Source organism: Morone saxatilis, unplaced genomic scaffold (assembly GCF_004916995.1).
Source record: "Morone saxatilis isolate NCDOM2014 unplaced genomic scaffold, NCSU_SB_2.0 Contig10, whole genome shotgun sequence".
In the NCBI taxonomy this organism is placed as follows: Eukaryota; Metazoa; Chordata; class Actinopteri; family Moronidae; genus Morone; species Morone saxatilis.
In genome coordinates this window covers 12,161,326-12,183,158 of record NW_023339652.1, presented here as the reverse complement: position 1 = coordinate 12,183,158, position 21,833 = coordinate 12,161,326, and the positions used below count along the sequence as shown (strand labels likewise).

At 41.4% G+C, this 21,833-nt stretch overlaps 2 protein-coding genes across 5 annotated transcripts; one reads left to right on the top strand and one right to left on the bottom strand.

Annotated features, from left to right (window-relative positions):
• Positions 1 to 151: 151 nt before the first annotated feature.
• slc37a3 (solute carrier family 37 member 3) lies at positions 152 to 10,227 on the top strand. Of its 3 annotated transcripts, XM_035679533.1 has the most exons (15): positions 199 to 269; positions 1,733 to 1,816; positions 2,149 to 2,353; positions 4,323 to 4,428; positions 4,714 to 4,806; positions 4,978 to 5,061; positions 5,542 to 5,687; positions 6,113 to 6,209; positions 6,303 to 6,387; positions 6,535 to 6,743; positions 6,854 to 6,995; positions 7,318 to 7,419; positions 7,646 to 7,845; positions 8,132 to 8,197; positions 8,510 to 10,227. In XM_035679533.1, exons 3-15 carry the CDS (start codon positions 2,277 to 2,279, stop codon positions 8,600 to 8,602), a joined length of 1,500 nt encoding a protein of 499 aa, XP_035535426.1. In that variant the 5' UTR covers positions 199 to 269; positions 1,733 to 1,816; positions 2,149 to 2,276; the 3' UTR covers positions 8,603 to 10,227. The 3 variants fall into 3 exon arrangements, with proteins under 3 accessions (XP_035535433.1, XP_035535426.1, XP_035535441.1); XM_035679540.1 differs by lacking the exon at positions 1,733 to 1,816 and having other exon boundaries at positions 152 to 269; XM_035679548.1 differs by lacking the exon at positions 199 to 269 and having other exon boundaries at positions 1,754 to 1,806.
• Positions 10,228 to 10,429: 202 nt separating this feature from the next.
• Positions 10,430 to 16,817, bottom strand: cdkn1d (cyclin-dependent kinase inhibitor 1D). 2 transcript variants are annotated; one of them, XM_035679569.1, is made up of 3 exons: positions 16,681 to 16,817; positions 13,710 to 14,191; positions 10,430 to 13,482 (listed from the first exon to the last, which is right to left on the bottom strand). In XM_035679569.1, the coding sequence occupies exons 2-3, from the start codon at positions 14,185 to 14,187 to the stop codon at positions 13,424 to 13,426; spliced, it is 537 nt and encodes a 178-aa protein (XP_035535462.1). In that variant the 5' UTR covers positions 14,188 to 14,191; positions 16,681 to 16,817; the 3' UTR covers positions 10,430 to 13,423. The 2 variants fall into 2 exon arrangements, with proteins under 2 accessions (XP_035535462.1, XP_035535452.1); XM_035679559.1 differs by lacking the exon at positions 16,681 to 16,817 and adding an exon at positions 16,204 to 16,407.
• Positions 16,818 to 21,833: the final 5,016 nt, after the last annotated feature.

Sequence of the window (21,833 nt, the reverse complement as noted above, 5' to 3'; positions counted from 1 at the left end):
GTCGAAATCTGCCTGCAGCCAATAAAGGGTCGTCTCTACCCTCACAAGTGGCACAGTGACAGGTGAAAGCTGAACAGCTGTCTTGCTCAGCTTCTACTGGTGTCACTGCACTCTGTGCCTCTTTAAGCCTATAATGCCACTCCTGTCCTGCTGGTGGCAGCAGCGCGCCGTCGTAACCTGCTGGCAGCGACGTCCGTGAAAACAGGAATCCACAGTAAACACAGACTGTCCGCACGCAGAGAGACAACTGGGCTACCTGAGCAGAAAGGGTAAGAAAACGCGTTGATTTGTTTTTTGTTTCTTGAGAGTTTGAAACTGTAGCTGTCCGCTGTTTGTTCGTAGACCTTTGTTCAGACTTTTAAGACATAATGGACCCGGAACTGCTCTGTAGTCTGTAGTCAAATACTCCGAGTATCGTTATGTGCGTTGTCACTCAGAAACTGTCCTGTGACATTAATATTAGAAGTGGGACAACCAAAAACTGGCGAAATCATGGCCGTGTACTGCAGTGTAGCTCGCAACATGTGTTGTTCACCTTCGAACAACTAAATCACGTCTTTGCGCACAAAAGTCAGAAAACAGAGAGAGGCGCAAAGTAGAGCCCGTATCTTCTGTAATCTAACTACAGAAAATGGATCTGTAGCGTCGTTTGAACAGGACGACCTGCTTCCACCTTCCCTCTCAGTGTGCACAGTGGGGGCACAATGCAATACTCCCACCTGTCAGTTTCTGTGTGTGACACCACACACATGCTGCCATGTTTGCCTTGTGGGAGTTTTGTGTAACAAGCACGTCTGCAGGTATTTTGAACTGATAAGAGCTTGAGAGAAATAGTGAGGGTGACATGTTTGGATGTGAAACTGCTGAAGAGGCTTTGTCCTAAGTGTTTATCCTGCCTTAGATAATACACACCACATATTTAAAAATGCACGCGTGTGTTTCAGACTCTTTTATCACAGTCTTTTTTTCCCTTCAGGTAGTGTGTTTTTATTGCATTTGATTGAGACCTAGCATGAGCAGACAGTGTACATACACAGATACTGTAAAGGTTGCTTGGCAGGTTCACAGGACTTCATGGGTGGAGTGATGTGAAAGATATTCAGCTGGTTATGAGTCATATTTGAGTCTCAGTGTTTTCAGGAATATATGCCCTGATAATTGTCTGTGCTTTCTATCTCTAAAAATATAAACTAACCAGACTAATTCGTATTTTATATGTATTGCAACATAAGCAGGCAGACAGTAGACATAGACAGTACAGGTGCCAGGAAGTCACATTTGAGTATTGCCAATACTGTAGAGTTGCAGGACAGTAAACAATAGTTTGACCAGAACAAAGAAATTCAAATAATTTGTGCAAATACTGTACTTATTAAGCGGACTTTCTATTCATTATTCATACCACAGCAACCACTGGTCTTGTGTTTACCTTTTAAAGTCCCACGCTGTGAGGTATACAGATTTTACATTTGGGCATGTAGACAGCACTGGTATCAGATCTGTCCTCGGTATCACCCAGAAGTATCAGAAGGGTATCAGCACTGAGAAGGGTTGCATATTTCTTAGGCGGTAGAGCAAACAACCCTGAGGAGATGCATGGTTCCAGCTGAACAGGTCGACGGGGGAGGCGCGATGGTTTCTAGAAGCAGTCGTTACACACTGGGCCCATTTATACCTGTTGGTAGCAGAGCACACCCCAGCATTCATATTTATACCCGTCTTTTGCCCCAAGGAGATGGATACTTTGGACAAGACAGTATTGCCTGTTGTAGTACAGGAATCATCCAGGACTACTTTGAGGAACAGGTAAAATTAGGTAAATGGTATTCGTCACACAACCTTGGGTGAATTCGAAACACTGCATCCTTTGAGAAGTAAACTAAACTTTGGGAAATTGTATGAACACTGTCTGATGTGTGGTGGTAGTCGAGTGCAAAGGGTTTCTGTTTGTGTGGTCACTGTATGTATGATTAAGTTTCTCTCACACATAAACAATATAGTGTTCTCCTTTAGTCAGCCAAGGACTAATACTGTATTTCTGCTATTAGTACTTTGTATAAGCTGTTGTCCTATAATCAGTAATAAAGTACTAGTATTTAGCATTGGTTTCCAATTCCTTCTTTTCAAGCTTCTTTGTCTTTCCCATAGTGATGTGTTTGTCCCGTCTGGGATATTAGCTGAAACACCCCCTTGTCTTGCCGCTGTTCCCCCTGAAGACATCCACCACCTCCATCCTCGTGCTCCACCTCCTCTTCCTCCCTCCGGCCACCCCTGTGATGCCTCCCTCGTGCTGTGGCTGCCTGTCACAGTACACCCATCATCATCTGGTTGCCTTCCTCCTCACCTTCTTTAGGTAATTTGGACCCAACCCAAACTTCAAGGTCTTCCCTCAAACCTGTTAGCGTTGTGAATGCACTCCTGGGTTCGTTTCTGTTTGACCTTGTGATGCCAGACCTCAGAGTAAATGGAAGCCCAATGGAGACTAGATTGATTTTAGGCTTTTGTTTTGTTTTTGTTGCTTTATTGCATATTCATTGGAAAGAGTCACCAGAAAGTTGGCTTTTTTTTATTTTATTTTTTACCAAGTCACCATTTTCACACAGTTGTATAAAGAAAAATGTAGCTAGTGCAGAAACACTCGTGAATGGATGTGAGCTGTTCATTTAGGTGAAAGGTTTATGGAGCAAGGTTAACCCAGGTCAGACGTAGTCAAGATAACATGGACAATATATACTGATTTCCAGTAGAGATAGATAGAGTTGCTAAATAGATTGAAAAAGTCTTATAAAGTAGTGAAAATAAATTGTAATCATTTCAGGTAATTTTGAAGTGAAGAAGGTTCAGTTAAATATTAAACAGTGCAGTGACTCATTATTCTGGCCACCTGGTACATTTCATGCCATATGTTTATTTCAGCCTGTGCTGTTAATCTTTAATTACAGTAGATGTGGTATCACACGTCTGCGGCCGTGTCACGCCACTCCTATCAGGAGCAAATCAAAGTGCCGTCTGCAGCAGGCAGTAGCACACAGTGAACACTGCTGCTCAGCAGAAAATGAGGGCCTGCATTGGATTTTGGTCATTTCCTGTTTTTAAGATAACGATGTAGCCTTCCAGTGTTTCCTGTAAATTCTTTGAGCAGAATTAAGCTGCTGCTACTTTGGAATTTTGACCTTCTGTGTGCCTTTTGTGACCTAATGTGGCACGAGACAACTAACAGGAATTTTTAAAGGCCATCAATACCCTTTTGTAACACGTATATTATGGTATCAGTTTCCATTTTTTAAACCAATAGCATTTAAACTGACACTGAACAAGAGTTATTATCCCAAGATATTAAGCAAGTGTCATCAAGCAGTTGCATCCCCTCCAGCTGAAATATGACCTTTGACCTGTTCATTCATTCTACATGCATGGTTTACATGGATGTATAGCGCCAAAGATAACAGAAGTTATCTTAGGACAGGTCTAGACCGTACTCCTTCCAAAATAATTTACAGAGACTCAATAATTCCCACCACGAGCAAGCACTTGGCAACAGCGGCAGGAAGAACTTCCTTTTTAGAAACAGAAACCTCTCGCAGGCTGCAGCGCTAGGTGGGCCGCCGTCTGCCTCGACTGGTTGGGGTTAGAGTGAGAGAGGGGGAGGGGGTAGAGAGAAAGACAGAGATGCACAGCAATAACAATAGCAAGAGTAACAACTATAATACTAGAAATGACTCATAATTATAATAATGATGATGATAACAGCCATAACAGTAGTGAGTAATGAATCATAATAATCATAATCATAACAACAGTAATATTAGCAGTGGGAGTCAAGCAGGACCACAGCAGCAGGCACAAACAGGACCCATGAGACGCTGCAAGACGAGACAGCACGAACATTTCGTGGAAGAAGTGAAGTTAGCAACATGCATTAATGGGACATGAATGTGTGCAGATAGAGAGGGAGAGGACGAGAGGAGCTCTGTGCATCGTGGGAAATCCCCCGGCAGTCTCGGCTGATAGCTGACTAAGGGATGGTTCAGGACTCAGACAAGATGTATCAAAGAGGAATGTTTTAATGTTTAAGCCTGCTTTTAAATGTGGACAGGGTGTCTGCCTCCCGAACCCAAACTGGGAGCTGGTTCCACAGGAGAGGAGCTTGGTAGGTGATGGCTCTGGTTCCCGTTCTACTGAAGCTAATACAGGAGAAATATAATCTATAATCTTTCCTAGTTCCTGTCAGTACTCGTGCTGAAGCATTCCGAATCAATTGGAGCGTCTTAAATCTCCTATTTCCTTTACTTGCTGACTAAACCTGTTTTCTGTCTCTCCAGCTATGTGTTACTACATGCATCCAGGAAGACCTTCAGCAATGTGAAAGTGAGCATCTCGGCCCAGTGGACACCATCCGTCCAGAACGTCAGCCTCTCCCCTGGCGAGGTACAAAGCACCAGCAGAACAGCAGCACGCAATGCAATACAGTTTTCACTCGCACATAGAGTCTGACTTAATTCTTGTAAAAACATTAAAATGTAAAACATCGGCTTTGCAACTGGAGCAGGGTTATCCAGTGGGTAGGTCCCTTAAGGATTAGGAATACATACCGACCAATCCCTGAGAAAATAATAGAAGTGTAGTGTCGGAGGTCTAATGCATCCATGACATTTAAACCCCTGCTGTAGATAAACTGTACATGATTAACTGTGTTCTCTCCCACTGTTCCAGACATGGGAGGACAATCATCTGTTTGCGGATGAAAAGCAGGCCACTCTGTTCCTGGGAGCTCTGGACTCCATCTTCCTGTTCTCATACGCAGTGGTGAGTGGCCAACCTGATTATTTGTGTATTTAAGTGTTCAAAGTAACTTCTGTAGTCATTCAAGAATGTTGGCCTCTAGCAGCAGCAAAACTAAGAATAGAGTACTCTAAATATGACCTGTAATTGTCTGGCTATCTAGACAATTAAGACATGTTGGTGCTGTGTACACAGGGTCTGTATCTCAGCGGTGTGATTGGGGACAGAGTGAACCTGCGCTACGTGCTATGCGTCGGCCTGTGCGGCTCTGCTGCAGTGGTGAGTACATAGACCTTGTGTTTGGCTTTGTGTGCAATGCTTTTGTAAGTATCAAATTTAACATTTTGAAGTGATTTTAGTTGTGATGAGTTGTTTTTTTTTTTTAAATCTGCCCTGTGATCCATCATCAGTACTCTCATATCTGTCAGCTGTACATGATGGGATGAACACTGGATGAAAGCATTTGAAGCACTGAATACAACCTTACACATGGCTAGCCTTGCACTAACAGACATATATTTCGACTTCCATGCAGAGAGAGACCCAGTTGTGCTTCTTGTTTCACATGTATAATACCTGGTCTCTATGAAAGAAGTGACATTAGATAGTCAGGAAGTGAAAATAAGTTGTGTCAAGCAGGACATAGTCAGAGAAGGCATTATTACATTTATAATAAAGATCAGGTTCCCAATTGTTCCCAGTACGCTGTATCGATATAATATTTTGGAATCTAACTGGTAGCTGTCTGTGTGTTTGCAGGAGTTTGTGTTTGGCACCCTCACCGAATGGCTCCACATCTACAACATCTATCTGTACTGTGGCCTGTGGGTGCTGAACGGCCTGCTGCAGTCAGCCGTCTGGCCCTGCGTGGTGGCCGTCATGGGCAACTGGTTCGGCAAGACGGGGTGCGTGTGACATTCCATCCGTGTACAAAACCCTCCATTTATCTTAACATTGCTTCAAGTGTTAGCCGTGGATATGTTTGGATCATATGTTCGCAACATCCATCCCGCCTAGAAATATTTAGTCAAGTTTCGTGTCCGTCAAGTGGAGCTCTATGATACACACCCACGCTCGGAAACACTCACGCTCGCACAATGGCGTCCATTCATGGGTGCTGCTGTCGGAACACAGACGCCATTTAGACACACTTTTCCTCACTGGCGGACTTGTAAACATAATTTGCTGAATATAAAAATAGCAAGTCACTGAGCTTTCTGTGAAGTTGCATTTTTTTTTATAGACACAAACCAAAATGGAACAGAAGGCATTAAAAATAATACTTATTTATTTTAAAGTATTTATAATTGAACTTCCTGTTGTTTTCCAGCCGTGGCTTTATCTTCGGCCTGTGGAGTGCTTGTGCCTCTGTAGGCAACATCCTGGGGGCCTTCCTGGCTTCCAGCGTGCTCAAGTATGGATATGAGGTAAGACGTGCATACACAAACACACACTTATTGATACCTTTTACCACAATGTTCTCAGCAACTCAATGGCGTATCATATGTTCCTGTGTGCAGTACGCCTTCCTGGTGACGTCAGTGGTGCAGTTTGCCGGCGGGGTGGTGGTGTTCTTCGGCCTACTTACCTCCCCAAAAGAAGTCGGTAAGGACGGCGAACAACGTGTTACAAAAACATGACCACCCAACTCTGTTTAATTTAAATTGACGTAATTCCCACAGAAGCCATTTTGAACTTCTCAACTAAACTCTTGATTGAATTTAAGCGATTTCATGAATGTTCGTGTGTCAGGTTTGAGTTTGGAGGCAGAGACGGGGCTCAATCCGGTGGAGACGGACACAGACAGCCACCGGCCTCTGATGAGCGACGAGGAGAATGAGGTGGAGGTGGAGGTGTATGGCAGACCGTACCAGTCGGTTCAGCAGCCGGACGAACCTCTGGCCGAGCCTCCTCGAGCCATCGGCTTCTGCCAGGCTTTCTGTCTGCCTGGAGTGCTACCTGTGAGTCCACAACTCTCAACGAGTCAAAACACGTGTATTTACAACAAGCACTTCACCACGAGTAAAAATGATTCAAACACATTAGAGTTTTCACACCACGTTGTTTGCAGTATTCTCTGGCTTACGCGTGTCTGAAGCTGGTCAACTACTCCTTCTTCTTCTGGCTGCCTTTCTACCTGAGCAACAACTATGGCTGGAAGGAGGCTGAGGCCGACCGTCTGTCCGTGTGGTATGACGTCGGAGGAATCATCGGTGAGTGGCACGCGCATTTCTGCATTTTCTTCCATCCTTTGTTTAACCATAGTCATTTAAAAAATGTTCAGCGGGTACAGTGAAAAATTCAAATAAGACAAAACATTTCTTTGGATATGAGACTGTGTGTGTTCAAGGCTCATATATTAAATTGAAAAATAGATATAATATAAATTAATATAAACTACTGCCTTATCCCTATATAGGACTATATTTTTTGTGTAAAATAAGACACCTTTCCTTTATATATGAATATCATCAGAGTTTGGATGATAACTGTCTACTCTTATTGTGTCTCTGTCAATTTGTTTCTTTGTCTCAGGAGGGACAGTTCAGGGTTTGATTTCTGACTTCATGGGAAAGAGAGCCCCGGTGTTGGCCATTAGTCTGGCGCTGGCGATGGGAGCCCTGGTGGGATACAGCAGTGAGTACAGAGTGGACACGATTGGTTGATATTAAGATGGACATTTTATAGACCGAATAATTAATTGATAATCACAAAGAAGATGGAAATAATCATTAGGTGCAGCCTTATGTGAATACATACAAATCATATTGTTTAGGGTTAACACAGGCATTGAAGAAACAGAGTTCAGAGCTCCAGTAACACAATTCTGCTCCCTCCCCCTCTCTCTCTCCATCCTTCTCAGACTCGCCTAACGACAAGCTGATAAACGCAGCGCTGTTGGCTACCACTGGCTTCTTCATCGGCGGCCCATCTAACATGATCAGCTCCGCCATATCCGCTGACCTGGGCAGACAGGAGGCTCTGAGGGGGAGTCAGGAGGCTTTGGCCACTGTCACTGGCATAGTGGATGGAACTGGGAGCATAGGAGCTGCTGGTGGACAGGTGAACCAAAAAAAAAAAAAAAACAGCTCTCTAGTAAAACAGATTTATGTCCTTAAAGAAATAAGAAAAAACTACTAGAATACATCTGCCCAGATACAGTTGATGCATGTGGTTCTATATGTATGCTACATAGTTGAGGAAAAGTAAGCGTAAATATTCTGTATCTGAGAGTCAGCGTAAATCTGGTGTTGCTAGCTTAAATTCATTTCAATTTCTAGCAGCGCTTTATTTTGGATTTTAGCACCCACAGTCTGTCAGTTTAATTTATATCTCCATCTTCCTCCAGTACCTGGTGTCCCTGATTGAGAGCAAGCTGGGCTGGATGTGTGTGTTCTACTTCTTCGTCGTCATGGTGAGATGACTTCCTGGAATCACAATACGCCTTTTTTTAACTGAAATGTCACGGTGGGAAAGGCACAGGTGTATTATTCATGCTGGCTCACACTGTCAGGACATAATGCAGCACAAAGAATGAAGCCATCGTTAATGTTATTAACTCTGTGCTTTTCCTGTCTTACACGTTTGTTTTCTATAATTCTGTTGTTTAAATGCCAATTCTAAGTAAATGAATGTTTGTAGCGTGTTTTGCTTTGGTTGAAAGTACATTTTAATTTCCAACTGTTAACAAAGCATTAATCAAAACCCTTGTGTCTTCATTTTACAGACAGGGGGCAGCATTGTGTTCATCACTCCCTTGCTCATCAAAGAGGTGCGTGCCATGTGGAGAGACAGACAAGCTCTGCACCGCCAGCTGTGAAAGCGTCAACATCTGCCCACCGTAATGTTTCTACTCTTTATCAGTGACCGCACACACGCTGCTCAGACACGGGAGGTGGACCGATTTTGGTGGATGGTGTTTCTCTCAGCCACGTTGATTAAGGTGACCTGGAGTTAGCGCACCACCAGTTTAACTCCCACAGCGTCCAGTGGTTGTGTGGTATAACCCCCGTGAGTAGGTCCCTGAGCATAACGCTGAAGTCTTTTCCACTCACTAAAAGCCTAAAGTGTGAATACAAGGATTTAGAGGTTGAGCTTAAGTGCCTGATTTAAAAGAATAAAAAAAATAAAGGCTTTTAAAGGAACCTGGCTGTCAGGCACAACCAGTCTGTGAATTCACAGAATGTACTAGTGTATATATTTTAGAATTTAAATGGATGTAAAAAAAACTTAAATTTTTAAAATGCACATGCTCTTGAGTCAATTTTGGCCTTTTATTCAGGAGTTCTTAACTTACTGTAAAAAAAAAAAAAAACAGGCCCTCTGAGGCAGTCTGGGGGTCAGGATTGCCTGAAGAATGTGAATAATAATTTTAATGTAGAAATGTATTGTCAACTTTTGTAGATATGTATAATATTTTGGTTGGGATAATGAATATTGCACTGTAGTATTCTAACTAACTATTAAGTCTTGAAGATTTTACTGAACCACTTAGATCTTAGCTGGGTTTTGGGGGGCGTTCAAGTCACAGCCACTCGATTTCTCTCATGTACAGTTTTGTGTAATCAGGGTTAGAAACTACACTTTAAAGCCTTTCCGTTCAGAGGATTGGTCCTCTTGATTCTGTATGTGTGTCAATCACTGACTTCATAATTGCTCGTCATTCCTTTTTCACCTCCTGGCCACTGGAATGTTTACGCCTCAAGTTTGAGTGTCTTGAGTCACAGGAAAACACACACACACTGACAGAAACACAATTAGAACAATGTCCCATTGTCCTCTCAAACGTTTAGTTTACAGCGCACATTTGACACACATTGAAGTGTAAACTGCATACTGACATTGCAGAAGAGAAACGTTTTGTCTGTTAATAGCAGAAACTGCACTTTTGTTTTGTTTGGGGAACTTGACTGAATCTACCCGAACGTTGTCTGTTATCACGTTTTAAAGGAAAAATACTTGTACACCAGCCACGTGCGAGGTATTGTTTGAATATGTTGTCTGCCGTCATCATCATCATTTAGTTACAATCTGTAAAAAGAGACTACAATTTGTGATTTTCCAGCCATTGTGGCCAATACACACAACAAATAATGTGCTCCATTGCATGTAGATACATAAGTCACCATGTAACATGCTTTTAGACATGTTTCCTTATGCTAACCCGAGAGCAGTGGAGCTTAAAACTAAAAATCTCTTAACTTGCCAAGTAAAATGTCATCGAATGTAAACTGAAATGTATGTGGAATCTGTAACACTATCTGTGGTGTATTTTTTTTGTTTTGTTTTATTTTTATTTATGTGAACTTTTCAAGTTTTAACTAATGTAAATGCATTTTTTTCATTTTAAATAAATGCAAATCACATTTTGCAAATTGTGCGATATCTTGTAAAACACACCGAATATTTCAGATAAGTAAAGGTGGGAACTCTTTTGATAAAATATTTTTGTCTTGTAACTGATCTTTATTTTATTACAGCTTCTAAGACCCATGAAGTCACATTATTGCCAAACACAGTGTATGAAAACAGTCTATTGATTAACTGTGTGCAATGTTACTTGGAAACCACCAGGAGGTGCTATTAAGTTTCAACCTTACATTCGTAGCCCATAAAAACTAGTGGGAAACACAAACAGACCAGTGTGTTGTGGTTTATATCAATCTCATTAACATTTTATTATTTTGAGCACACTATGAAATCAACAATATGAAAGGCAACAGTGCACCAACAACCCAGCAATATATTCTCTATACAAATATTGTCAAAAAGGACATGATTCTGATCCCATAAAAATACACTTCTTACATGTTGCAAGGATACATAAACCAGTATTAAATTACAATAAAATTACTACAAATGGTGTACAAAGATTATCATACATTCATGCATATACAAAATGTAAAAAAAAAGCTACACTTTGAAATAGCTGCGACAGGTGATTTAGGAAAGCCAAGTTTGCTTGGGCAATGTGACACTAAAAGAAAAATCTTGACATTTATAGTTTTTCTTCCTTTATTTTATTTCCTCCTAACAGACCTGAGACTAAGACTAATACAGCTGCAAAGAAATCCTAAGGAACCAATGAACAAATGTTAGAAACTGTGTCTAAAAGTCTGATTGGAGGAAAAAAATATTCTATTCTAAATATCAAGAAATTACTAATCTGTGCCTCAGTATGTTGTTGTTTTTTTTTGTTTTTTTAAGATTACCATAAAAAAATAGTTCTCTTGTCAACAATGTTAAGTAGTGCAAAGATATAGTTTCAGAAATAACACAATTAGTTATAGCAAATAGGGCATTTATAATTATTTCCCTACAAAACAAATGATAACTCAAAATAAGTTAATAGACTTTGAAAGTTTACTCTTCAACGCACTGAGAAGATAGTTGTGTCTCACACACACACACACACATAGATAAGTTGACAAACAAAACAAGTCATCCTGACAAATTCAAGACCATTTCGAATAACCGTGTTTGCTATTTTTAGATCTGTGAAAGATCGCCTTGTTGAGTCATGAAAGAATAACATGATTATGAACAACTGCTTTCATGCCGATTTTTCGCAGACTGAGGCGGTTGGTTCATGAAAGAGAGACTCAGAGACTTAAAGGGGGCAGACAAAAGCGCGTCTGAATCGCGGGCTACTTGTCTGGCCTCAGAAATCCTTTGATCCAGAAGGGGTCTGAGTGATTTTCTCTTTTTCTATTAAAGTTTTCCCCGTCCTTCCCCCCACTCCTCTTCCTCTGCTCTATTTCTGGGAAACTGTCAAAGCAAAGTGAGGCAGAGAGGGACAGACAACAGCAGCTCCCTGCCCAGCCCCCACCCTTGAGGGACTGGAGTTTCCTCTGCGTGGAGCCGGGCCCCGCTCTGACACACTGACTCTTTTACCTGATGTGAAACTCTACACGGAGCGCTGAACCTCGACAGCTTTTACCACAACAGAATGATAAGGCCCCCAACCCCCCTTGTTTATGTCTCTCTGTCTCTCTTTCGCCTGTAGGAGCAAACAATCTGAGCTACATTCTTATTTTTTTTAATATCTTAAGTATATTTAACTTGTTTTTACTGAATCACTTGATGAGGTAGTAAGGATGTATAAATCCAGGTTATGGCTTTTCATCCATATACAAATTAGAAGGACTTCAGGTCAGGAAGAAAAAGTAGGCACGTCCTTTTTTGAGTCACCAAAACTGTTAGTTGAGAAGTTGTGGTGTCTTTACACTCTGTATTTGAAGATCTGGGCGTGCTTGAGACCTTCTGTGAGCCATAACTGATCACTCAAACAGTGAGCGACTTTTATAAATGATGTGTTTCTAATTTAATGGCACAGCAATTTCCTCTTTGGTTCAACTGCCTCAGCTGCCACACCAAACCAACACATTCATACACAAACACTTGTATGCTTATATACACACGATGAAAACACTTAGAGAACAGACAGAAAATGCGAGGCAGCTCGACAGATTAGCAAAGGTGGAACCGAAGGCTTTGATCCCCCTGAGCTGCAGCAGTGATAACACAAAACATTCCCTTCATGGAGAAAAGAGGCGCATTTAAAACCTACAAGGTGGAAATCACATGAAGACAGAGTGGAAAATGCTACATTGTTACAAGCATTAAGCTGGCGAAAACATACGACTAAATAAGGTATGTTCAGGTCTGTTGCCACAACAAAGATTTTTACAACCCCATTATGCAAACAATACAAAGCAAAAAGGGACAATGGTTTGTATATTGTTTTGCTATGTGGTGATGGTGTTAAATACACATGGCCAATATTCTTAAGCGGCAACGGTGGAGTGTATATGAGCCACAAAGACTTACAGTCTAATGCATGATTTGGGGGGAATGGCACAGGTTTCCACAAACACCTCATCTTACCTCGTTTTACACATTGCTTGTCTATTTTTTTTTCAACATTTTTTAAAATTTTGATGATGACCTAGCATCATGAATAATAAATAAACATATGAAACATTATTATTAATACTCGCTATCGTACAGGTGTGGCCGAATTACCTCATCGCTGAACCTCCACCGTTGACCTTTTAACCTGGAGCTAATCACAGTCGCGCTGCCAAATTTTGAGCCCTGGGTGAGGTTTCGACCCCTGGCTCGACTCGTGCTCTGGGAGCCGTGGGGTGAGACTAAAGGCTAAGTGTGACACGAGGCCAGGAATAGTAACTCATCTAATCAAAACCTCTTCTGACTTTCAGCAAGAGGGAGAAAAAAGGGTTGAGGACTGAGGTCAAATACTATCCGAGGCCCGTTCAGAAGAAGATTAACCTCTTAAAACTACAGCCTGTTTTCTGTTAAGAGTGCATTCAAAATCATTTCACAGTATAGTCAAAAGCTGAGGGAAACAGTATATAGAATATATATAACATTTGGAATTATCAACAAAAACCGTTTCTAAAGTCTGAGCTTGATTATGTAGGGAAATGGTAGCTTCCTTATGCTGAATGTTAAACGTATGTGGTGTCAGGAGTTTTTAAGCCCGTGCTGTATGAGCTTGTGGACAGTCAGTTACAAATTGCTACATATATACATATGATATGACACATATCTGTGTGAGGTGATGTGTAGAGGGGTGTCGACCACCTAGTGATCCTCTACTGGGTCTAGTTGTGCTTTTCTACTGTCGAGAAGATCCTTTGTAATGCAGAAGCTTCCTCTTCTTCACCTTGAAGAAATCTGGAGAATGAAAGACGATGCAAAGTCAGTAAAAAAAGAACTAAAATCTCTCCTAGTTGTCTCATATCACTTTACTACATTATCCTAGCATTATAGAAATAAAAGCAGTGTTAGAGGAAAAGACAATGTTACAAAATTAGTTTATCTGCTTTCTTGATGAGCCTTATGCAGCCAGTTAGCTACACCTAGAATCAACTGTTTGATTTATGGAGATTTGGCGGACTGACCTGTGATGGCAGCCTGTCTGCGTTTCCCTTGCCGTTTGATCCGGTAGCACCCCCTTGTGGTCACCTCCAAGTACTCATCCCCAGATCCGGACGAGCTGCTGGACCCTGTGGAGCCTTCGCCCGACGAAGACGACGCCCACCTTTTGCCCTGTGGCACCGGCACCGGCCCGACCGTGCAGCTGCGGTAAAACGCCGGCACGTCCTGGCACCTGAGCTCCTCCCACTCCATGCTGGAGCCCTCTCCCGGCGTTTCGCGCTGGAAATCGAAGTTCCACCGCTTGTTGGCCACCTCCACGCTCATGCACAGCAGCCGCTTGAAGTCCTGCTGGAGCTGCTCGTGGTCCACGGGCCCGAACAGGTTCCTCCGTACCGGCCCCACCTTTAATTTCAAGGCCTCGATACCCCCCAGGCGTGAGAGCTCTGAGTCAGACGCCATTGCTGGTCCTGCTGTCGATGTTGATGGAGAGGCTATCGCCATTTTCCTGTCAGAGAACAAACACACGTACGCACACACAGTGTTAGAGGAAGGGCAGAGGTTGAGTGCTGGCTGTTAGGCCTGCAGAGCTTCAGTGAGGTGTGATGTGAACAAACACACGTGTGGGGAACTGCCCCGCCGTGTCAGTGTGAACCTGACCCTCCACCTGCCCTGGTGTCTGCCAGTCACAGGTCCACCGCAGAGGTCAGGGGTCACCGAGAGAAAGGGCTCATGTGAGGAATGCTCCCCACGCACCCCAACGGCCATCTGCCACATTTAATTAGAGAGCCACTGTTGAATTGTGGGACTGATTTCTCCACTGGTGACTGACATTGTGCCTTGTGTTTCCAGCGTTATGACCACCTGCACTATCTCTACATAGAGTGAGATAGAAGCGATGACCTCATCCCTCGCTTACTGCTTCCTCTACTGACTATCACTGAACGGAGGGCTCAGTGCTTTATCAGCTGTGTCCAGGCATCTGGGATGTGCAGTAACTATTATAGAGCTGAGAGATATGTGGCTCTTCTACTGACACTGTTGAATATACGGTCTAAAATGTTTCCATACTGGCACAAATTTCGGAGCAAAAACCCGGTTCGTGGTAACAGGATTCAATATTAATTCAGTTGGTAAGAGCCTTAAGGTGGCTCCTGCGTTTTTATCTTTTGACCTTGTCACGCTGTGGTTTTGTAGCGGCCCTGTGGGTACTGAACACATATACCTAAATAAATTTAAATCTAATATTAAAAAAATTGGAAATCTGGCTTTCGATGTCGGCCTGTTTCCTTCAAATAAAAGTCAAGTTTGACTTTGCCAATATCTACAGCGCACATTAACATTACACACAGATTCCCTTCTCTCCCGATAATGTCAAATTGGAATGTAAAAATGTGAAAAATAAAGTTTTATTTGTGGTGTTTTAAAGCATTTATTGTACATGTGTAATCAGGCATGTGGAACACAGTGCGGGGAAGTGCACAGAGGGACTTAGAGAAATACCAACATGCCATCATATCAGCCCAGGATCAGCCTGAAGACAGTCAGAGGCCGGCTGGGGGAAAAACAAACCCAGAGGGGGCTGAGGGGGGCGTTGCGCAATTGTTTGACACCTACAGAATAAATAGCTAGAAAAGAGCACTTTCACAAGTCAAATAGCCTGTAATGTTTTACTACGTCTGTCTACTCGTATAAACTGTTAAAAAAACACGTGTTTGAAACCACAGCGGGCGACGAATTCCAACATTTTCTGAAGTGCGTACTTTGCTCTAATCACCATTTATAATTAGATTTCACCCGCAACGGCTTTAAATGTTTCCTTCAGAGCTGGATAGACATTAAAAACAACACAAAACCAAAACCACAATTGCCTCCTTTCACCGACAGGGCTGTGCTCTCTCCCAGTGAAAGTTGTTTGTGTCGAGAATGAAGTGGGCGCGGTATGCAGATCAGGTTTCCACCCGACTCGGTGTCCCCACTTGCAGAAAAACACCGAGAACCCCCCCCCCCCCAGTTTTACCCAAACTCCCCCTAAAATCACTACAATTCTGAATGCAACTCGTGTCTCTGCAACCGCAACACAATGCCGTGCAGTGTTGAATAAAACAGCACCAGAAAGTTCGCTTAAAGCCTTAAAAAAGACTAAAGTGTGGAGAAAACACAGTCGTGACGCAGTCGGATTCAGTGCGGATGTGGGTCAATGAGATGCGACACACAAACTGTCCGCATCTCGTCGAGGCACTTAACACTCATATTACACACATAACACCTATTTATTATTCACTGAAACACTACGACCAACAATACACCAATATTAATTAACATTGAAACAGGAATGAACTTGTTTTAAATGCGCATTCACGTCTGGCAAACCGGTGAAAACGGTTTTAAAAACTGCGTCAACTTTAGCTAACATTTATCCAGCTCAAAGCTAAAACAAACCCACACAAGCGACTTCATAAGAAAACTCTAACTTTTAGAAAGACAGTAAATACATAAGATAAGATATATCCTCCTTACCATCAGCGTCAGTATCTCAAAAGTTTGCAAAAGTTTCACGGCTCGAGCGCTTTGGTCCACAAACTGCGCACAATTCACCCAGTTAAGACGGAGTGAGGTGTTCCTGACAGCTCCGTGGAAATAAACACTGTCACGTTGAAAAGGTTTTGGTAGCCACTACCCACGGGAGGGTTGCTCTTGCCCCCTTATCTGCGACTTGTTTGTAAAGTCAGGAGGGGGACGTCCTATTACAGGAGCCAGTCACGTGGGTTTACACCAAAACAGTCATTGTTGGAGCGCAGCCAGGAGGTGAACATTGGTACCATAAATTCTGACGACAATTAAACGCAGCACAAGATAAACTTGCATTGCTGCAAAAGTGCGCAAAAAAAACAAACACCCAAAATGCATGAAAGTAAAAAAAAAAGTTACAAAACTGCATTTAATGATGTTGAATATTTATAACATTGTAAATAATGATTATAAATCGTTTCTTACCCTGTTATTATGATGCTAAAATCCTCTGTCTGTCTGTCTGTCTGTCTGTGCGCTCCTGCTCCAAACCTGTTGCTGCTGCACTCTGTTGCGCCCTTGTGCTTTGCCTTCTCCTTCACAGCCACTAGAAGTAGGTCAAATATCTTGGCAAAGGGCGCCATTTCCCCTTCTCCAGTAAATGTGACACACATTCTCGTGTAGTGCTTGCATCACGTTTTGTGTTGGCACCGGGCCCACGGCCTCGAGTCACGTTGCAACTCAACGTGACTCTCTTAACTGGGTCATATAGCTCCAGTTTGACGACTTCTCCTACAGATTTACCACATGCCCATATGGGTATACAGTATGTTTGCTGCGGTATGTGGAGTAGTAAAGGCGCCAAACACCAAGATCATGTGCGTTTGGTTACTTATAGAAGAGAAAAGGGAAATAACTGCTGACTTATTTCTCTTTTTAATAACTGAAAAAGGTGCTTGACTTTTTGACCACTTACTTGACATATGTCTCCTAACCATGAATACGATAGATAGATAGATTATAGATAATTAAGAATAAGAATCAAAGTAAGCTGGATGGAAAGTTTTTACAGTTCAAATTAGTAATTGTGCATGAGCATTTCTCTTACTAAGTAAATTTTTAAAAAAAATCTATATATTTGCATGCATATTGTAAATGGCTTTGACCTACTTGCCTGTTTTTGTTGAATGTAGCTCTGTGCTCTGAAGTTACCTGGATTCATGTCCACCAATAGAAGCACTAGAGTCTGTAGTCAAGTCTATAGAGAGCTGAAATGATTAATCGATTGATCCAATTTATTAGCAATTTAGGTCATCGATCACTTTGAAGCAAAATGCCAAACATTCCCCACTTCCAACCTCTCAAATGTGAATATTTTCTTTTTTTCACCGTTTTTTTTATATGATAAACTGAAAATCTTTGGGATTTGGACTCTTCACTGATCAAAATATGCATTTGAATATGCTAATTTGGTCTCTTTGGAACTTGTGATAGGCCTTTTCCCACTGATTCGTCCATGATTACCGTATTTAATTAAATAAGAGAGTAATCAGCTGATTAATCTCCCCTAACAATTAAAGTAATATAATTTTCTTGTTTGTAAAAAAGCAGCTTATTGGTCACTTTAATCACCAGAGTATTAAATTACTCTCAATACTTTCTTGCATTACACTTTTTTCTCTTCAGACTATTTTGTAATATCTTTATTTCCAGTTCTAAGTAGTTCAGACTACTCAGTAGCATTTCCTTATTATATCACGATTGCTTCCCATTACCCTTTCTACACCTATTGTGAAACTTTCCTTTATTTTCATATTATTTATTTTCATAATTATTCTCTTTGTTATTATTACATAGGCGGGTTACATTGGCCGCAGCCTTATTGTTGTATACTATTCTGTGACACATTGTAGAAGTCATCTGAGAGGCCTGTTACCCCGACCAACGCCCCTCACTCAGAAAGGTTATTCCAGGTTTTTTACACATAAGTCAGCGCCTGGGCTGCTCATACGAGTAATGTTTTCCCAGCTCCTCAGAACTGTAAATGCAGGCAACATTTTATTTCTGTAAGTGGTTTATGAGATGCACTGCTTTATTAATGTTAAAGCAGGTAGCACGGTTGTTGTTTGTGGGCTCTGCGGTGTGACAGCCGTGGCTTAGAAGTAATTACTTCACCACTGTGGAATGTTACTTGGTTAGAAAGGCTATTTTCACATGGGGGGGGGGGGGTTAGCAGAGTTCAAGGCAGTTAGGCACAAGGCTCGGAAAGTAAACAAAACAGTTTCCCCGAATGCATCCCAATGAAATCCATAAATCTTAAAAAGACTTAATTTACATAGTTTCTGAATTATAATAATAACAATATGAAAATGATTGGGGTGGGGAGGGGTTTGAACCTTATATTTAACTTTTTATTATCAATATATCAAGTCCTCCCAATTAAATGATAAAATGTGTCTTCATGCTGTCCAGAACGACACACAGAGCTGATCTGAGGCCCCTACCGGCAGGACAAGGGATTTTTGTGCCTTCCAAAACTGTTACAGACCGCTGTTGGAAAATCACTCATAATGTGACAACTCGATGGTTTAGGTTAGGCACAGAAATGACTTGGTTAGGGTAAAGGGAAACATCACGGTTTGGATTAAAATTACTTCTTTGCTAAGGTGAGGGGAGTTTTGTCATCATGGTGACAATAATAAACACTTGGTTACAGTCAGGGGACGATCATGTTGACTGTAGGCTAGAAACAGGAAATGAGCAGCGGCCTCTCATGTTTAAGTCCGGTGGTTTGTTGAACCATCCATCAACCTCCTCCCCACCTTTAGGACACTTGCTGAAAGTGTTGTCGATCATTTTGGGAGGGCGGTCTGGTTAATGGAATAATAACTTTCATGTAGCACCAAATCACATGTTAGGGGTGGAATTAGCAAAAACAAGAAAGAAAAGAATATTTTTTTATCCAAAAAGTGACACTGACAGTAGTGACAATATGATGCACTCTTTCAAGAGATAATGGTCAATCTGTACTATCCACATCTACATTTATCAAAACTGATATTAAAGTTTTACAGGCTATATAGTTTATGTAATTGTGAAGTTGAAAATAAAGCCCTCATACTGGTTAATTATTTCATATGGCAAAACGTACCTTTATGGCCCATGTTGCACATACAAGGATTTATTTTTATTTATTTATTGATAAACTACAACATAACCTCTTCCTTTTTCTGGCCCCCCTAATAATTTCTGCACAGTCCCTGAGTTAAAATAGTGATGATAGCTGCTGGAGGATCTGCTCCTCCACTGACATTGTACTTTTAGCACAAGCTCTTATTGTTTGTTTTACATGCTGAGTTATTTTAGGTCTCTCCCATCGTGATACATAATAGTCAATTAGGATTGTGTCCCAGTTCCCTAATGCCCTAGTAATCTGTGTGTCAAATAAGCTTTATACACTGTCATATTTGAGGGTTCTCCAGCAGACAATGAGGCCTCAGCAGCATGATCCCTTACTGTTTTGTCAGCCCTCTGACCTGTATTTACTGTCAGCTTATTGTTCAACATTACATTACTAATCCTCTTCTTGTTGTCTACAGTGCTGTGTGTGTTTTGGTGTACCTCCCCCCTCCCCTCCCTAATCTTGTACTGTATGTTACAGTCGGCTATGCAGTCATTAAGCCCATTGTCTTCCCACCACGGTCAGTGCCCTTAGAATGCATTAGCATGCTTGTAAAACAACAGTCACATAGTACAATGTGACTCGGGTCAGAAGACGATGTGCTGGGGAATGTCACGGTGGGTCTTGTGCTAGGAAAACAAAAATCAATTCACCTCTTTTCATTCAAATGTTACTGATTCACCAGAGCGTAAAACACACAAAGGACAGAACAGAGAAGCCATTAGGAAGCTGACCATACTGACATCCTACAACTGCAGGCAGGGTTTTACAAATGTATGAAGTTTGAGTCTTATGCAGTTGGAAATTATCTGTAATGTGATGGTGTTTTTAGGACATTTATCAGATAAATGAGAGAATATTACAAACTTGACAAAGCCTTACTGAAGCTCAGAAAATAAGCCAATTTATAATAATGTGTATAATTAATTACCATCATGTATTCCTGTGAGAAAGCTTATGAGGAGTTCAGTTCATAAAAAGCCGCCACAGCACAGAAAATGAACTAAAGACTAACTAAAGGTAAAAGTAATCAATATTAAGTCATCACGTTACTAACTGATTTATTAACTCATTTTGTCAACTTAACCAGGCTGTCTTCTTAAAATAATAGCTGAAAATAACACTCTCTTGCAAAGAGTTACAGAGGATTAATACCACTCTCATGTCTGTACGCCAAATATGAAGCTGGAGCCAGCAACCAGTTAGCTTAGCTTAGCATAAAGACCGGAATCAGGTGTAAACAGCTAGCCTGACTCTCTCCAGCACCTTTAAGGCTCACTAATTAACACTTTATATCGCATTGGTATTATTCACACACAAACAAAGCTTAAATATGAACAGCTCTGGTTTTATTATTTATTTAGAAGTGTTAGTCTTACAAACAACTCTTTTGGGCTATTAATAAAGAGGCAAACACATAGAACAAATTAAAGTTGTACTATGGGTGAAATATTGCTTTACTTAATGTGATGGCACAATACAACAGCTACAAACTGTTTATTAAATTGCTGTGTGGTTTCTATTCAGATGAGACAGAGGTTTCAGAAAGCTGAAGGTCAGAGGGTCATTGGCTACACCAGAACCTTTAAACTCTCCAGCGAAACGCCAAGAGGTTGTACAGTGTATACATAATGTGTGGCTGTCTCGTTTCAGCAGGAAGTGTGATGGAGAGAACACGGCAGAAAACAGAGCAGAGGAAGTTGTTGGTTTGCAGGTGCAGTCTGGGGGTTTCCACATCCTTCTGTCCTTCAGCTGAGGAAGTAAATAAAGAGTCTCACCACAGACAGTAGATTGTTTGCGTCAATCGTAATTTACTGACGTACCACAACAAATAACTAACAAAGGGAAGAAGAGAGACTTGATGTAGAAACATGGGGTGGGAAATGGCATGGTATTACAACAAAATTAAAGCGAGTGAAAGAGAAAGAAGTAAACTGTGTGTGCATCATTCAGAGAGCTGTCTGTTGATTTAAGACATGAATGGCCTCACATTTACTCATTTACTTCTACACACTTGGCAATTTTCCCTTAATGTTGTTGTTATTTCTTGCTTTGTAAGTTCTGATTTTATAGCCTGGAGCACTTTCATCATGTTTTTATCATATGTATTGTCTGAGTTGTTTGTAAAATATTTAGTCACAAGGAATGCCTTGTCTTTTACTGCAAACCAAATCTACTTACAAATGAAGTTACGTTACCATACTGGAAACATGACTTATCACCTCCAAGCAGAAGGATAACTGTAGGCCGTTTAGCTTGCAGATATCCTAACATACTATAAACAGTAGGAGGATGGGAAATCTACTCATCAGTCAGCAAAAAGGTTGTGGTTTACAGGACATATGGCTTTAAAACTGGGATTAATTTGGTTGAAAAGCAGACATTTTTAGCTATGCTAGCATTGTGGTTCAACATATGGTTGACTGTAGACACTTATTGTTTAGGGTAAAATGTTACA

Excerpts from the sequence above, each read along its gene's own strand:
- slc37a3 (XM_035679540.1), top strand. The coding sequence starts at position 2,277 with ATGCCTCCCTCGTGCTGTGGCTGCCTGTCACAGTACACCCATCATCAT. Across the intron at positions 6,996-7,317 it reads TGACGTCGGAGGAATCATCG|GAGGGACAGTTCAGGGTTTG; the intron begins GTGAGTGGCACG and ends TCTTTGTCTCAG. Across the intron at positions 8,198-8,509 it reads TCTACTTCTTCGTCGTCATG|ACAGGGGGCAGCATTGTGTT; the intron begins GTGAGATGACTT and ends TTCATTTTACAG.
- cdkn1d (XM_035679569.1), bottom strand. The coding sequence starts at position 14,187 with ATGGCGATAGCCTCTCCATCAACATCGACAGCAGGACCAGCAATGGCG. Across the intron at positions 13,483-13,709 it reads CAGACAGGCTGCCATCACAG|ATTTCTTCAAGGTGAAGAAG; the intron begins GTCAGTCCGCCA and ends TTCATTCTCCAG.